Genomic DNA, 18,290 nt, shown 5'->3' with positions numbered 1-18,290 from the left:
GAGTTGGTATGATTTCAGGAACAGACTGTAACTTTGGCACAGGTACAGGGGGGAACTCCTGTAACTGACTACAAACAATTAAATAATAATAATAAAAAAAACAGAATTCCATCTTGGGAGAAATTCTGATGTTTCAAAATGGGTTTTTGTTTTGGATTAGGAAAAAAAAAACATTAGCGCTTTATAGAATAAAAAGTTCAGACATTTCCATTCAGAAATGATGTTTCTGGAGGAATGATGTATTCTGGAGGAATACAGCCGTCATGTGATTTCTCTGCCTCACCATGTTGCCAGTGGAGGTACTGCAGGACATCACGAAAACGGGTAATCCAGCTCTGGCACACAAACCAGAGAGATGCACGTGGCTGCTAGGTGTTTCAGCCCACTCTACTCACCACTGCATGGGAAACTGAGTATACCTCAGTATGTCAAGGGCTCTCTTTCTGCCAAAAAGATAAACTGAATTCTGAAACACTTGCAATTCAGTTCTTCACAGTGGCTTCCAGGACTCACTGCCTGTATTTGCTTAACTATTTAGGAAGTTTCCTGTATTAAATTAAAAGGCAGTGTAAATAAGAATGCATGGGGCAAAGTTCATGTCTGGTAAAGCTCTCCTAAGTTCACACGCATGCCAGTCAGTGAGCTTGGCATACTAGTTTTGTTTCTGTTCACAGCTTTCTGTTAACAGTCAGTTAGCTATTAGCTAGTTAGCTATTAGCTAAGAATATTGGCTAATAATTTTACAGTAGAATCAGCCTGGCCCATTATTTTCAAAGATCTATGCACAAATATATCACACCTTTTTCTAATTTCTTCTTCTAATTTTTGACAATTTTTCCTCATACCTTTCACTGTCCAGACAACTTCACTCTTACATCAGATTAATTAATTAGTTTGTATTTTCTGCTTAGATTTCTAGTCTGTGTATTATGTTTTACGGGTGCAGTAAGAGATAACCTCTTACTTCATAAGCATCCTGGACTCTCAGGATGTGTTTTGAGCAGAATGGGCATTGGTACACTTTGACTTCTGTTTCAGGCTTTTGACAGGCATTTTCCCTCTTGCACAGTGAAAAGGGACACTTTTCTTCATATTAGAGATCCTCTGAGGTAATTTCTTAATTGCTAGAGTATGTTAGAAACAATAATGTAACCAGACAGGGAAAACAAAATCCCTTTACATTTTCGACTGGAAAACAGCATGAACAAAGAACCCCCCCAAATTATCACAGCATAAAAAAGTTAATTAAATGTTCTGCTTTTATTTGTGCCTCCACCCAGTGTGTAAACACACACTAAGGCATTCATTTGTCTCCACAGATCTCTAGCCTCACTATCTTTAACTAAATCCAGTCTTAACACCCTGACCCAAGCAAGGTGGCTTTTTAGAAGAAATCTCTGAGATTTTTGTTCCTATTTCTGTTTTGAATTATACTAACCCATACAAATACTAGTAGTTTTATGGTGAAGAACAATGGCAGGAGCAGTCTTCTTAGGCATCTCACAATAAGACATTCTACTAGTCATGTCATTGAGTTATAAATTTCCAGTTTTATTTTGTACCATGCACACACCCTTCATTTTACCTTTTACATAAAAAAGAACTTTATGACACAGGACAAAATAACTTATGATTATATGAAACATAACAGTAACAAATCACAAAACTCACAAAACTATACATATTAATGGAGAAAAAGTGTAAGTAATTCTTCTGAAAATTTATGTCTCATGGTATGCAACAGATGTGCCTCTAGAGCAAATATCAGCTGGATATACAGTATGGCAAATGGAGTTCAAATCTATATATGTAAGCATGTATAAATATGTACAAAAGTCTGTACGGTTTACGGAAAACATACTTCAACTTCCTTTCCTCACCAAAGTGCTTTATGTAAAAAATATTACACATGATGTGCTGCTTTCTGTACATAATAAAGGGATTTGTTATTAAATAAAAACCCACCCAGTTAATTTAAAAATGTGGGCTTTTTCTTTTGCTTTATCTGTTCCTAGAAACATAAAAAGAAAAACAAACAAAATTTCACATGAACAACAAAAAGTGCTCTTTAAAAAATATTTGCTATAAAATTCCACAGGGAAAACTGAGAATAAACAGTTAAAATGTAGTTTTTATAATCATTCACACCTCTTCAAGGAATGTTGAAAATACAATACAATGTGACATGTGGCCTTTACACTGCAATACTTTAAAAACCAGTTGAGTAAACCATAGTGCCCATATATACGTACATATACAGATATATATACACATATATAAATATACAGATATCTATATCTATATATGTACACAGAGAGAAAGATGCACATACACATTCTCACTTGTATATATGCGCTATTTGAAGCTACATTTTAAACTCCAGTGTAGACCCACTTCTAATTCAGATACAAATATACCATCTGAGTCTGAAAACAGAGAATTGTATAAAAGAATGATTGTAAATAATTTCATTAGAATATTGTTTAAAGTCCACAGTCTAAAATAACTTCATCTCTTACACAGGAATCCATTTAGAAAGTTAACATTATCCAGCAACTAGAACAACAACACAAAAATCACTGAGGCACATGCATTTGCATATAATTCAGCAACTGGCATTAAGGTTTGTATTTCTGCAAGCACCATTTTTCCTTGTAACATGTGGCAAACATGATTCCCTATCTAAATATCCAAAATACATCAGATGAAATGTTTTGGCTTTTTTTTGTTTTTTTTTTTTTTTTTGTATATAACTGCTCCAAGTGATGTGAATTCATCCCCCAAGTCAGGCTGACCACAAAGAGAATAATGAAATAATTATGAAGAATCCACTTTCTCTCTGATATGAAAGTAAACAAAGGCGTAACTTTTCACAGACTGATAGCCCACTCTCATGTGTTTAATGTGACTACTCTAGCCCCTTCTTTTTCAGATAAGCCTCATATATATGTGTGTATATATATATGTATATGTATATGTATATGTATATGTATATACGTGTATGAATGAATCACTTGCAAGACTTTTCTTTTTCAGCTGTAACTGATGAAACCAAAAGTTATGAATACCCTTTCTGAATTCTGTCTTCTATCCTCTATCCTTTTGGTCAGGATCTTTCATGGCTTATAAGCCCCTTTCTACTGAGTATCTCGTGCATACTAGAAGAAATATTTCAGAAGATTCAAAGGTCAACGTGGTACAGATCTGAACTCTGTAGCTGTATTTCAGTTTCACACTCAGCAACTGGCAAATTCTGGGCAATCATCACCAAGCTGCAGTTAGGAGAACTTATTTTATAGTATATATATGTATGCATATGCATGTACATGCATGTGGATACATGTGTACACATTGGGCTCGATTCTGCTCTTACTGACTTCTGTGGAACAAAACATATCCCTACACATCTGAAATTGAAATTTTGAGCATGCCTAGTAACTCCTGCTGAACAAAGTTATGTTTGTGCAGTAATCATAAAATGGGTTTAAGATAGCATAAAATTACAACTTCACTAAAAAGCTAAAACTCATTGTTGATGTACTGGGCCAGATGCAAAGGGACTGTCTTTTTGCTGTGTATGTAATAGTTTAGTGTACGAAAGTTGAATGTCATTTATCCCAGTGCAAACCACATATGTTAACAATGAGACCTAGCTAAAGCTGAGGGACACATTCCCTCACAATGTGAGAAATAGAGTAAAAGGGGAAGAACTTTGTACAAAATTTTGTACAAAACTCTTCTGCATTTAAGCCAGACCCTTTACTGCATCTTGTACATGATTTATGTACATGATTTATTAACATATACTTTGCATTTATTGGATGAAAATAGCTCCATTAAACATATAAGCACATATGCCTGTATATAAGAATACAATTCATGAATACAACCCTCAGAGGATTACCAGTATTTCTAAGCATCTGAACACAAATTCATCTATGCAAAAAAAATGGCAAATTTAATGAAGAATTTGGCCCATATTGCATTCAACAAACCACAACAACTTCCCACTATAAGCAAATGTTGGTATAAGCAATTTTTAAAATTCATCTTTCTAGACTAGTGATTTTTGTAACATAGTTATGGTCTAGCCTGCAGATAAGAATCTTTGGATCTTTTCCTTCATCTTCAGTCTGGTCATGAATATTAAGATGCAGACTGCACAGTAAGAAGTCTCCAAAATGGACAAATAACATAAAAATTCAATCTTACATAATGTAAGAGCTGCTTCTGAGCTATGTAGGATTGCAGTGATGGCATCACCACTGCAAAATAATGTTTTTAACTCATATCCCTGTGGCTTTGAATATTGGTAACCTCATTTACTTCCAGCCTGGATTAGACTTGAGGACCAGAGCCTGAGACTGAGTAAATAAATCCCCAAAACAGTTTGGTTTTACACCTCTAAATTAGACAACAACAGCAAACTTAAGGGTAGCTGTTCTTAATGGAAATGCGCTACGGAAATGAAAATGTTAGGGCCAACAAAAATTTAGTTGAATCAGTACAGGTTGCTTTTAAAAGAAAGCTATGGATTTTAAGGATATAGATCTTTCTACAGGGTATTTTAAACTTCCCTAAAGAATTCTACAGCAGATATAGCAATAAAGTTCTACAATATAGTTAAAAACCAACAGAAAGTTAAAACATATTTATTTTTATCTAGCAGCAATGCTAAATACAGAGGAAGTCCAAGTACCTTCTTATCTAGTGCATTTAAACCCTTCTTATTCATTGCATAAGGCATTGGATCAGAAGGAATATTGGAAAAATTGTAATGGCCATTGCATATGGCTTAAAATACAGAGGAAAGGCCTGTAAGAAATCAGTACCAGTGATCTTTGGCTCTAAAAAGAAGCCGCAACAGTATGTCCATTGTGTAGTGCCAGGATGTATGTCTAATTGCTTTCCCTTTTTCATGCTGGTGTGTTTAACTTTGGAAGCGCCACAAGCAAACAGGTTGTGCAAAAAGCTGTGTGCCTTTGAAATGTTGGTAGTATACTCCGATTTTACCTGTTTCTTTTTTTTTAAAAAAAAAGGATTTTCTAAAGCTGCATTCTTCAATGATTCCATCAATTAGTTGAAAGGATTACAGCCAAAAGCAGTTTTCTTATTCAATCTTTGAATTCCCTTTAAGAAACAAAAAAGAAGGAAGAACAAGAAGATTCGCTGTGCAGTAGTTCAGAAGAAAAGAAAATTGCTAACAAGTTGGCAAAGTTTTCTTTTTACCAATGTTCTCCTCCTCATTTGATTTCTTGATTATATGATGAATGCCCACTGACTGCATGTTTTGCTCTCCATTACGTATGTATATTCACCCATATCCCCATACATACATGGCAGTCTTATGGAGAGAAAAACTGACAGTGAAATATCAGACGGGCAAGATGATATGGAATCAAGTTCTTATAATTCGAGTTGGAATGAATTAGCCTTCAGTGTAGACAGAAGAAAGTTGGCTGGGACAACGATCCACTGCACTTATTTGTAGGAAACTGCTGTCCTCAGGCATGCTGTAAGTTGAATCACCAAAGACACCTGTGGGCCCTGGTGGAAAATCATAAACTGGAAAAAATACAAAAATCTTTATTTAACCATGATAAGTATAACATGGAGAACACCTTAATATTTATGCAGAGAACTGGATATGGCTTTAAACCAAACAGACAAACACACAAGCCAATATACATGTGAAATTAATACTTACAGAACTCACTGAGGGAGGAATTTCAGTCCTATCAGAATCAAGTCTGAACTACAGTAGTTCATCACAACTAACACTTCGCCAATCAGATCTGGGCCACTTGGCTGCTACAACTGTGATGATTTTTAAATTAAACTTTGTGCCCCATTATGGAATTTCATCATTCTCAATACATAATAAGAGATAATAAAATACTGTAGGATTTGTTTGCCATAAATAGGACCATAGCACACAAATGACTAACTTCAACAAAAAACAGGTGTAACCATGAGAATAACTGCTGAAAAAGGCCCATCTCCCATCTTTCGGATTATATCTTTATATACCTGTGTAGACGTGTCTTAGAAGTGATAGGTGCATTCACCTTTCATTGCGCTATTGAAGGACCGAGATGTGCAAGAGATTTCAAAGCATGACACACTTTAAGTGAACTCATCTTGTGCAGAAGGACAACACAAAACTTAGGCATCAATTATCAATCTCCACTTAGGCCCTAAGAATAGGCCCATTGTGTTATGCTGATCCTCTGCATAGAAGTAACTTTCACCTTTCCACAGCCACGTGCAAGCCTCTTATGTTCCTTCAAATAGGCAGAGACAAACCAAGTGTGCACAGAAAAATGTGTGCACAGGCTGCTCTCGTCACAGAAACGTGAGCAAATGAAATAGGAGACTGAGAAAAAAACAAATATGCATAAAGCAAAATGAACAGTTGGAGTCATCCCAGCTGCAGCTACAATATTTCTAGCAGACTGGAGTGGCTGCAGAAGTATCTTGCAAGGCTCAAGGGACAGTATTTCAAAGTGAATACACGACCTGGTGACTGACCCACAGGGAAGTTAGAGCCTGAAGAAGCCCACAGCAGCACACAATCTGCCCACAGGCCAGATGTTATGGTGACCACTGCAGCTGGGTCCCTAAGCCAACCACTCCACGAAGATCTGAAAACCATCTCCTCTTTGTGGAGGGCCCAGTCTGTCATTTCCAGCTGGAACTAACAGTCAGCAGCCTGACAGTTACAGCCACATTCACAGCTGCAGCAGAGGTGTGAAAGTCCACAGACTGTCCACAACTGTCATTTACCTGTAACACCAGAATGAGCTGAAAAGGTTCGATGAAAGGCACCAGACCCTGCCTGGCTCACTGATGTGGGAGCTAAGCAGTCTTCAAAAGGAGGAACCATATTACAGGATACACCATGTTGTACATTCTTCTGAGTGTCAGCATAATGGGGAGGGCAGAAAGTCTGAAGCTGTCCATAAAAACCTAAAACGAGGAGAAGAGAGTCAGTAAAACATCTGGACAGAGTCGCAAAGGATGGGGTGGGGGGACCTTGGCCATGTAAAGTGAATGGTGAAAATCCTGACTGTAGCAGCACCAAAACTTCAGTTGATTTTTAGCCAGTAAAGCAGCTTTGATATGAAGCTCTCTAAAACTTCCTCCAGTTGCTATTAACTCCTAACACAATCCACTTCATGGGTACCCTGGTGCTAACAAGATTTGTGAGAGGCACGGACTGGCTAGAAGATGAGAGTTTGCAGGAGATTTTTCCCTTTACTCTGCAGTCCTGGTCTCCAAACTCACACTCCTTAGACTTTGCACAGGGCTGCTATCTGAAGTATCTAAGCAACCACTTGATTCAAAATAATGGAAGATTGCCCAAGGACTCGGTAAAAGCACAAAGTTGAGTCCTGCTGAGAAAGTAGAAGAATAAATCAAAGTTGATGGTCTGTCACTGATGCTGAGACAGTTGGCCCATAGTGAAAACATGCATATGAGACTCAGAAAAGCTGCTGTTTGATTACCCACAAGGCCTGCTGCTGGTACAAGCGGCATGTTGGTGTTATTGGTAGCCATGGGTCTATGCAGAGGAGAAGTTAGCTCGTTACACCACATGACATAAAAGACTCCCATCGGGATTTTTGTGTTGTTTTTGTTAAGTTATAGCTGAGCAAGGCACATAAGCACTGAGTAAATTCACATTGAAATCCATGCCAAAATATGCATTTATATAAGCAAAACCAGTCTTCTTGGTAAAACAGGGACACAGGTAAGCAGAGTGACAGGCACAGACAGAAGTTCCATAGTATGCTGGCCTGAAGATCTTTCCTGTGGAATCAAGATCTTTTCCCCACTTAAAAAGTTGCTGTTAAGTTTGGGGGTTGGACTTTTTGCTGAGATTCTGAAGGCTGGCAATTATAGCTAAAGCCTCTAACCTATGTATTTATTTCTGGTTTCTATAATACGTTAATCACAGTTCTTAGATTATATGTCAGAAATGAAACCATTATAATTTAGTATTAAAGTATATATTTTATTTCAAGAAAAGCTGGGTCATCATGAACCAAGCTCCTCCCTGCCAGTTCTGTGGCTGTTCTCACCGTTCTCTTTCCCTACATCCAAGAAAAAAATCCAAGAAAATCCAAGAAAAAAAGAAATCCAAGAAATCCAAGAAAAAAGACAGTACATTACCTCTGAAGTGTCACATAGAAGTTGTGGGCCTTGACTGTCAAATAACAGGACCAGGAGTTATATAGTGTCTAAAGATTTTATTAGCAAACAGCCTATCACCTAAAGGGCTAGTGGGCCATTTCTTTTGATGGAGAATATGTAGCAGTCAGTCATACCAAAAGCCACTGTTGAAAAAATGACCCCTATCTCAGAAAGCAATCTAAGGAATTTCCTGTATCTCAGATTTCTTCCAGAGACATCACTGTCAACTGAAAATGTTGATGTGCTCTTTTAGCTAGTCTAGTTAACCAACTTTCAGATGACATAGTCCTTTCAGTATAATTCCTTGTAGCTTACTAAGGTCAATAATAATAATAACAACAACAACAACAACAACAAAACCCTCCCTAAACCCTTGGAACACTGAAATCAGAGAAAAAAAGAAAAAAAAAAAGGACTGAAAAACATCTTTTGATGTATCTTCAGTATATAAACTCCATTCAGCATGTATTGGCTTACAATTCAAGAACCTAAAGAATTCCCCTTCCTCTTGCAAAACTGTTCAATTTCTTTTGGATATGATGAAAAAAGGGGGATGCCTTTGATACTTTCAGGGATTATAAATGTGAACAGATTTTCTTTGAAGGGCTTTTAGCATAGGGAGGAAATGAGGAGCCCCAATCTGGACCGTTACTGGGACAGCCAATGCAAGTAACGGTTCAGCTTTCCACCAGTTTGGACAATAGTCTCAGGCATATCCAAACTGTGCAATTAGAAATGCACATTCATAACAGACTTTCATGCCTGGGATCTACTGATGACCAGGGGTAGTAACAAATCGAGAGCAGTATGAAAATGAGTTGGCAGGACTAACAACTAGTCTCCCTTCCTAAAAGCAATAGCTGCTTGGGTGACCAGGATATGACAAAAGGCCCTTTGGGCACCCCTTAAACCTGAGAAAGAAACAGCGAGCTGTCCTGATGGTATTAGGAGAAGCTAGAAGATTATCAGCAGAGAAGATCTTTTTAGGGAAAGCATGAAGTATGGTATCACAACCTATTGATATTTGAGAGAGATGTGTCTAAATATCTTGGGTATTACATGATGCCTGAACATGAGCATCAGCACTTTAATTTACTACCAGTGATTAGAAATGCTTCGCATGGCGCAGCCACTTCTGGCTTATGAATAAAAAATATTTAAAAAATCAAAATTCTGTATCAGTGTGTTTCCACACCCCTGCCCTCAAATAAATCTTCCAACTTCAAATCCCTTTACAGGGATATTCTAAGCTTAGAAGCACATAGGAATCATAAAGCACTTTCAAATTTTTGCTGGACCGTGGCGAGGAACCATATGTATTTTCATTAACTTCCCTAGGGAAGTGTCCACATGGGACTGATGACCATGTTTCTGTATAGATAATGCATTTCATAAGTAATAGGGATGGAGAAATAGAAACGATGCAGTAGAAAACATGCTGTATCACTTTAGGAGATACAACTGATTTCCTGCCAAGTGGGAGGAAGAACACACAGTTTAGGAGTTTTACGAGTCTAATTATTTTTCCTTTGGGATTATCTTCCTGTGGATGCCTTGAGGAAACATACAAATGTTAGCATGCATAAGATGTGCTTGAATTGAAGCAGCAAACTTAGTATTTAAAAGCATCTGAAAGGGCCAAGGTTACGGATAGGAAAAGACAGCCTGAACCTTCATTCAAGAAGTCAAAAGAGAATTTATAGGGAGGTCTAGATAACAAAGGTGTGTGAAAAACAGTCTTTGCATTTTATTTAGTAGTCTCATAAGAAACTTTGGTTTGCACATATTGAGATAAAAGCCTATTTTTTGCATACGTAACAACAGCTTTGACCGGGCAAACAGTTACATGGAAAAATATTCACACAGTTGTCAATGCAGTTTTTGAAAACTTTGCATGAAAAAGAGTATTTTTTCTTTATACAAAAGAAGCAGAAAAAGAAATATATATAAAAGTAGGAGCATGGCTCCTCTTCCACGGCAGGCTGCAAATGTATGCAGCACGCACAGCTCGCAGACTCTGTGTTCAGTCCTGAAAGGCTGAACCCTTATAGCTTTCACTGTCTCTAGCAGGATTTGTGGACACTTCACAGCCCTGAGCTCTAAGATGATAGGTTTGATTTTTTTTTTAAGTTTAGGTGGAACAAAACTTTGGCAGTTTGCAAAGCATATTAGGAATTTACAACCATCAATCATTAAATGGTCAGTCCTGACACTTGAGAAACAGCTGTAGTAAAATAAAATAAAAAGACAGAAAAGACAATAGCTCTCCAAAACTTGATTTAGAAGCTGCATAGCTATTAGCAGTTTCTACCTCCTTTAAAAATGCTTTTGAAATTAACAGTTCTCTCAGCAATAGGACACACTGTGAAAGTTTACTGGTGAGTCAGACTAGTTACCAGAAACAACCATTTCAGCTGACAGTGGTCAGAGCCAGCTGGCAGGACCCCTCAAGACACATACTGAAATGTCTTTTCACATTGCTCTGCACTTATTTGCTATTGGTGCTTTTTTTCACAGCATCCTGTTCTTGATGCAGAACAAGCTGGCAGTAACTTTGATTATTGCTAGCTGAAGTCTGGCAGAAAAACAGCTTACCTTGGGGTTAAGCTATTGTGAGTCACATCCTATGTGTTTGCTCATTCCCTGTTAAGCAAAAGAATACTCTCTACCAAAGCTCTACAAGCTTTGACCCACTGTTACATTAACCACTATTTTGCGAAAGAACTAGGGAAGTGCACAAAACACTTTCATCAACTGATAAACACCAAAATAATTTTTAAGAAGCAAAAAGAGCACAGAAAATAACTTGACTTTGACAGATACATGTCCATTCCATAATTCAGTGTTATAAATATCCATCTTTTAAAACGGAGAGCCAAAAATAGGAAAGAGCAGAACAGAGTACATATCCCTCTCTTCTGCAGTTATTCAGCACCACTCAGCATGGAAGACATTTGTCTTTGACCTTCCCTGAATCCAGTCATACTGTAGAGACCTTTGAACTAGAACCCACACAGGATACATCAAATTCTGCTAACTTGAAGATCCCTGGAAGCTCTCTACTTTATTCACATGATGCTATGCCCAAGCTAGTTTAATCTACTCAAGGCAGACCATCATGAAACCATGTGCAATTCAGGCTCCAGACCCTGACTGTCCTTGGCACCTCTTTTGAGATTATCCATTAGAGTACTGTATGTAAAAACAGTTTTCCATGTTTTCATGCAGCATGGGATAAAAGCAAAAAAAAAAAAAAAAAAAAAACCCAAACCAAAAAACCAGACAGGCTGTCTTAGTGGAATTCCAGAAACAAAACTATTCCTCTCAGGACTGCAACCCTGGACTGCATCAATTGCTCTCTTGCTGAACTATTATATGTCTCCGCACTGTAAGCAGGAGCAGCAGCAAGACTGAAAAACTCAGTTTGGCTTTCAGAATAAAGCTGGAATTTGCTGGACCGCAGTTAGGAAAAGATACCTTTTTATTCTTTGAGCAATTTAACGTGGAATCGCTCACAGGCAGTAAACCTAGCCTCACTTAATACCTTTTCACGTACAAACAGAATCTGAGCTGTACTATTTAACCTGAAATCTGGACTTAGTAGCTAAGAAATTGTTTCTATCCATTCAGCCAAGTTCTTAAGACAAGCTAATTAGATGGCACCAACAGAGGAACATATATGTTCCAACAAAGGAACATATAAAATAACTATTTTATTTACATAAAAACGGACATTTGATTCATACTCCTACATCACAACACACAAAAATAATCATGCACTCTTAATGCTGACTAATAATGTACCCAAAGCATTATCCTGCGGGATAGCAAGGGAAGCTGAGAAGAAAGCTGATTTAATGTTCCTGGTAGAGCATTCAACGTAACAAAGTGCACACGATAAGATAAAAAGCCAGTGCAATTCCTATCAAACCGCTCCAAACTGTAACATTTCAAGTGCATGTAATGAAGACTGAGATGGTGGTGGTAGGGCTCCAGTTGGTGTGGAAAGCCCATTCCAAGATAGACCTTGTTCTGTTTTATTTTATTTGTTTAACACATCAGCTTCATTACCACTCAGCCAGATGTTTCTTATTTTTTGTTTTCATTTAGATAACCAACAACTGTTTCTGCTCAAATGCCATTAATTACCCAGCCACTTTACAAGGCAAATGCCAGCTGCAAACATGGGAATTATAATACAGAGTCTGTCAGTAATGCCAGTAATGGGAATGAGTATATGCGTTTAAAACACATACACACAGAGTTACTTCACTTGTGCTTTTCTGCATCCAAGCACTGTAGCCAAGATGAACGATGTCAAGACCCAGAACAAACAGTTATTTTTCGGGCATGATAAAATTATTTCCTGAGGAAAGTGAAATTTAAAAATATAATAAAAGTAATAGCTGTTTACTGCAAGAATTTCTTCTAAATTGTCTGGTCCTATATCACATGCAGAGCCTTGTCTGCAGATATGCTGAGCATCTGAAAATCCCAGGTACACAGCCCATCTCAAATTCAGAGCTGAGATCCTGGTCCATACAAGTGTGTGACAGAGTCCTGATCCCCTTGAATAGATGGGGAGAAAGATTTCATTACAGATCAGTAATGAGAAGTAAATGCCACAGCTAACATTGGCACAAGGTAGGCAGTTTCTGACTGGCTTCAGGACAGTTATTTCCTCCTCAGTCAGACCTCTGCCTGGCTTCACCAAAAAAAAAAAAAAAAAAAAAAAAAAAAAAAAAAAAAAAAAGAAAGAAAGAAAGAAAGAAAGAAAAAAGAAAAAGTCCAGAGATTTTCTGAAGAAAACAACTATACTTGCCATTAAGTGCACACCAACAATGGGTAGTCTTCGCTACTAAAATCATGTAAAATTTTCATGACAGCTGTCTTTGGCCTGAACTACTTCAAAATGGTGTTCATTTGGAGCATATTTCTAATGTGTCCACTAGGTGAATTACAAAAACATGGAAAAATCATTTGGTAGCATTAGTGCATGAAAAATGACAGGAGGATTAAGACAGAGACTTGGGCCACAAATCGTTCTGTCAGATAGACTTGCTATTGTGGAAAGCTAGAAATGTTTTGGGCATTTACATTAGTAAGTTGCAATTTGGTATTAAGCAACACATTTGTTTAAATCTGATTATTTCTCGTGAAAATATAACAGTTACTAGCATAGCTGTCTGTATAGCATTATGATAGCTAATTCATAGCTGCTAACAATAAAAAAAAGAATTCACAAACATATATGATGTAAGTTGCATCCACAATTTCAAAGAATAGTCAGACTTTTAGTGCAGTATTGTTCAAACAGTATCAGAAGCATCCAAAATCAAGTTAGCTAGGCTCATGCCTCAAGGAGCTTTACCTTGCTCTACACTATAAGCACAACAAGATAGTTTCCTGCAAAGGAACAGCTGCTACTACTGCCTTTCCCTTCCTCTCTCACACATCTGTTCTGACTTGTCTTGGGACAATAGCTTGTTCCTGCAACTGCCTGTGAGCTGGGGACATCTGTGTTTTCTAGTAACTCTGCGGAGCTCCCTGCAGTTGTGCTTGGCTGTAAAAGCTCACCACTATAATACAGGTCCTGGGACAATGGTTGCAGGTTTCCAGGATCAGGGCTGTCTCTTATTGCATCTATAAACATGTAGCACGTTGGGGTCCCCAGTTGGGCTGGCAAGTCTTTACTCCACAGTAATTCAGGATTTCAGATTTACTGCTTACAGTAATCCTGTAAAAGACACTACAGCCCAAAAAAAGGAAAAGAAGAGCTTCTTCTGCAGCTCAGTAAGTTGCCTAATGTCATCACTTTCGAACATCCCGTGCTGCAACAGAAACTGTGCATTTCACAAGAGAGAGTCTTTAGTTAGTGCTATATTTCTTACGAAAGAAAAAGGAAAATTTTGTCAGTGGTATAATACTATTCAAGGAAAAAAAACCCTCTGTGACATTACAGTGTCTGATGCTGAAAATCACCCAAAATGAGTCATGCAATCTCAACTGTAGACAATGTTCTTTCAAGAAAAAGCAGTGCAAGAAGTTGTCAGCATACAAGACTGGCCTGTCTTGGTTCTCCCACGTCACTTCTTCCTAAGTGTTAGTACTCAGATCCCCATGAGCTTGTAAGATGCTCAAGCTTTCAGTAAGGCAGACCACTAACGACTTTTTTTGTTCAAAAAGCTTTCTGGTGATGAAACCCTTTCTTCCTCAGTACAGCCAATTTAAACTTGAGTTGACAAGTTTAAGACTACACATTGAGACAGAAAAATGTCACTATTGTTTGGTAGCAGGCTGAGCTGAAAGTTCAGTGGCTATAGCTACAGCCCTTTAAATCATGAAAAGGCAGGTTACGAACTGCAGGAGACAGAAACTAACAGAGCTCTCACAGCCACCTAATACATACCAAATAGTCCAGGCTGGTGAAATAGCTCCATGGTATTCTTTTACGCTGTAATGATGTGACCAAGGAAGATGGAAATTTTTGTGTTACTGCTGGGAAAACTTAATCATGAACTCTTGAAACATTTGTTTTTGAAGCACAGAAGGGAGAGTGTAGGCAAGCAAATGAGGTGTACAGGGCAAAGCTTTTAGTATAGAGCATAGGAGTGAAGCAGCTGTGCTTAATTTGGAGGGAGTACATTCTAAACACATAGCTCTTAAAATGACAATAGATAACTTAATCTTTGAAAGAATGCTTAACACCCAAACTTGGCTATTGTTATTGCAACATACGATATCTTTCAATAATAACTAAAAGGTTAGGGAGTTCATCCCACATTGTTTTCCTACCAGTTTTAAGTGCAGAGATCTGTACAATCTCATCTCTGAGTTGCTATAATGCATATATAATTACTGTCAACAAAAATGAATTTTCAGCATAGCTTTTTGTAGCACAGGGAGGAAAAGAGAGTAACATTAACGTGGAAGTGCGTAAGATGTTGGTTGAGGGTCCAAGTCCTTGAGTCTATCTGTGCTTGGGCCACTCTGGAGACAGAATTAAGTTCTATCTAAAATTTGGATGTGGAGTGAGGCTCCGGTCCACATAAGTGGCACCCTCTAAGACGGAGGGACTCTCAAGATTTGGCTTGGGTGTTCATGGCTTTAATGGCCCATGTCTTTTGCCCTTTTAAATCCCGTATGTACAGTTGGAGAGGGAGACTGGGGATATAGCAGCACTGCTCAGGACTGCGATGAAGAGGAGACCCCACAGCAGGGGTGGAGCTAGCTGCACCAGGCAGTGGGAGTCCTGTGGGGATCAGCAAGCACTCCAAGGTGACCAGTGAGCCTGTTGGAGGCAGGATTCTCTGGAAACAGTTAAACTTCGGAGTGATGGGTTGTGATGCTGGCCTCTATCACCAGTGCAGCTCCCAGGACCTTGAGGGGAATATAGCATTAAAGTCACCCACGCACTCAAAGACTACTTTTGTTCCAAGGGGGATGACAGACCTGCAGTCATCAAACCTTGAGTTCATCCAGCTCGATGACATTCTGGAAGATGAATGCTGCCAAATACTGGCTCAGCAAAAACGAGAACTGAGCAAAATGTAATGCGCTGTGGAAATGGGAAGGGCAGCCTGATCTCTTCATGTTCCATAGGCTAGGAATTTATTGGACACGCTCCGGCATGTCCTATGACAATGAACAACATATTAAAAATCTGTACTCTGTTCTACACTCTAGATGCTATACTCTAGATTATTACTGCATCTTTAATCAGAGGATGAAAAAAGCCAACAATAACTATCTAAATCCCTTCGTAAATCTCATGTTCTCCTAATACTTAGTCAGTACTGAACAGTATTGCCAGTTCTTGGAAGAAAAGCACCTGGCCCAGATCCTGTCCATGTACTATCTAGTGCGATACGGAGAACAGAACAGAACTTGGACCTTGCCTTCTCCCCTTCACTCTCCTGCAGGGTCCTGTCTCATCCCTGTGCCTGGAAAGATTACTTCCATCAGTGGCAAAGAATAAAAATAAAGAAACTTTGGTTTTCTCAAGAAATGCTTCCTATGATTTTTCTGATGATAATACTTAGAAAGGGTGATCAAGAAGCGGACTCCCAGTGCCTATAAAAGTGCACCGTGCTATGCACCTTGCACGTATAAATATGACAAACCACATTTTTAAATAGTTGAGAAGAAAAAGTATTTCTTCTGCCATCTTGTGTTTGAAATGTTAAGGTAATTACCATTCAGTCCCAACATCAGCTTAAAAAAAAAAACCCAAACAACCCAATTTTGTTTTCAGCTGCTGTTGATTTTCTTCTTGGCTACAGAGTTTTACATGTGATTGAACAAAAAGGGAGAGAGAAAGCCTGTAGAAGTTGTTTATACAGTGCAAGTGAGAACACAACTTTGAGAGATATGTGCGAACAAAGGATTCTTCATCACTTGCCAAGTGAAAGGGAGAAAAATACTCAATTTCCGGAAAACCTGGTAACAGTTTATGTTTAGAGTTGGGAGCAATCAGAAGCATAACATTTGAAAATTAAAATCAGAGGCCACTACAGAATTATTTGCAGTTATATTTCAGCATCAGCACCGAAATAACTCTGCAGAGAAACTTGTAACTGCATAACAAGATGAATAATGAGTAGCTAAGCCGAGAATTTTAAGGAAGTGTGAAGACAGGGTCCTGAAGCCTACTTCTTGGAGTCTTTCCAAAGGAAAGGTGCTTTGAAAATATCAGTGCTAGTTCTTACAATGCTTGACTTCAAGCCAAGCAGCAGTGACAAGCAACACCCATAAGCGATGGGGATTCTTCTTTCTTACCTTGGATGTGGAGGCTATTTGGCTGAAAAGAAGGGTTTGCTGCTGATGTGTACATCTTGAGATGCATTCCTGCAGGCTGCTGAGGGTGGGAAGGCTGCGGGGTCCGTCTCTGCATCAGGGGAGGGGGAACAGAAACTCTCTGGGGGCTGATGTGGTGAGGAGAAGGTGCTGGAGCAACAAACCTAGGAGTTCAGAAACAGACCTAAGTGTAAAATCCCCTACAAATAAGAACTAAAAATTGTTTCTACTTTACTTAAGACAAGTATATACTTTAGCAGTTTGTGCAGATACAGACTTCCGAAAGAACAGTGTGCAGCCCAGATATGTAGATGATAAATACAAATGTGACATATCATGAGACTTGAGCCTTGGGAAATTAAAGGCTAAATTGCACCTTTATGGTGGAAAACTCCATAGGAGGGTTTGGAACTGATTTCCCAGGCATTACTAGCTGTCTAGTAGCAAGACATTTTAGCAGCTGTATCTGTCAGTAAACACTTGTCCTTCCTTACCAGCAGAAACTAGTCAGCTCCGGTAGGAGTTACATAATATGTTCTTGTCTAGGTTCAAGTCTCAAAATCTCTTAGAAGTCTGTGCATGTTATATACAGCTGTTTGGAAAATTGGCAATTTAAGCCAATATAATGTATATGAAATCAAGTGTTAAATCATTTCAAGTAAAGCAGAGTCTGACGGCATCAGGATGTTGATCTGGACTCAAGCATAAACTCACAAGCCTGGGAGAGGAGGAGAAGGATTCAGAATGTGACCTGCAGTGCAGCTGCCACAGAGGTTTGTCACTTTGCTGGCTTATTTTGCACAGCTCTATCACTACTAGCACTACAAGAATGCACATTATTTGCTAGGAGGGTTTTATGGACTTGGTGAGTTTAAACCAGAAATTCACATTTTTTGCATTTCCTTGGAATTGCATACCCCAAAGTACTTTACAAATAAGTTCTACAGCCATTTTTGCAGATGGAAAATAGATGTTACAAGAGCTAGGGTCCCTGCCCCAGATGGCCAAACTGCCCACTAGACCAGTGGGCTCAGGAATAACTCAGCATCACTTTCTCATCCATGAGAAGAGAGGGAAACAGGCCAAGGGGAAAAAAAAAGCCACGATATTTATGTAGGAGGGTGAGCAGATACCGATGAGGGTATTCCCATCATGCATCAGCCCCTCTCTGTGCTCCCAAGAGCAGTCTGTAAGTCTGTGCCCAGCAGGAGCGCGCCCTGTTATCCTGCTCTGTAGCAGGGATGTTCAATGGGATTGGTGCTTGCAGTTAACCAGGGTCCTATAACCTGCGTCTGGTC

General features: G+C 38.7%; 1 protein-coding gene across 1 annotated transcript in view; it reads right to left on the bottom strand.

The window, feature by feature from the left end:
* Positions 1 to 4,636: 4,636 nt before the first annotated feature.
* Positions 4,637 to 18,290, bottom strand: part of GLIS3 (GLIS family zinc finger 3) — a 164,366-nt gene continuing 150,712 nt past the window's right edge. The window contains exons 8-10 of the mRNA XM_064501679.1: positions 16,975 to 17,156; positions 6,787 to 6,969; positions 4,637 to 5,565 (exon numbers count right to left, since the gene is read on the bottom strand). Coding sequence (XP_064357749.1) covers positions 5,429 to 5,565; positions 6,787 to 6,969; positions 16,975 to 17,156 — 502 coding nt within the window. The 3' untranslated portion in view covers positions 4,637 to 5,428. The remainder of the gene's footprint in view (positions 5,566 to 6,786; positions 6,970 to 16,974; positions 17,157 to 18,290) is intronic.

The sequence above is a fragment of the Dromaius novaehollandiae genome, chromosome Z (assembly GCF_036370855.1).
Source record: "Dromaius novaehollandiae isolate bDroNov1 chromosome Z, bDroNov1.hap1, whole genome shotgun sequence".
Lineage (NCBI taxonomy): Eukaryota > Metazoa > Chordata > Aves > Casuariiformes > Dromaiidae > Dromaius > Dromaius novaehollandiae.
The sequence above is the reverse complement of the archived record's forward strand: the minus strand, read 5'-3'. Positions and strand labels throughout refer to the sequence as shown.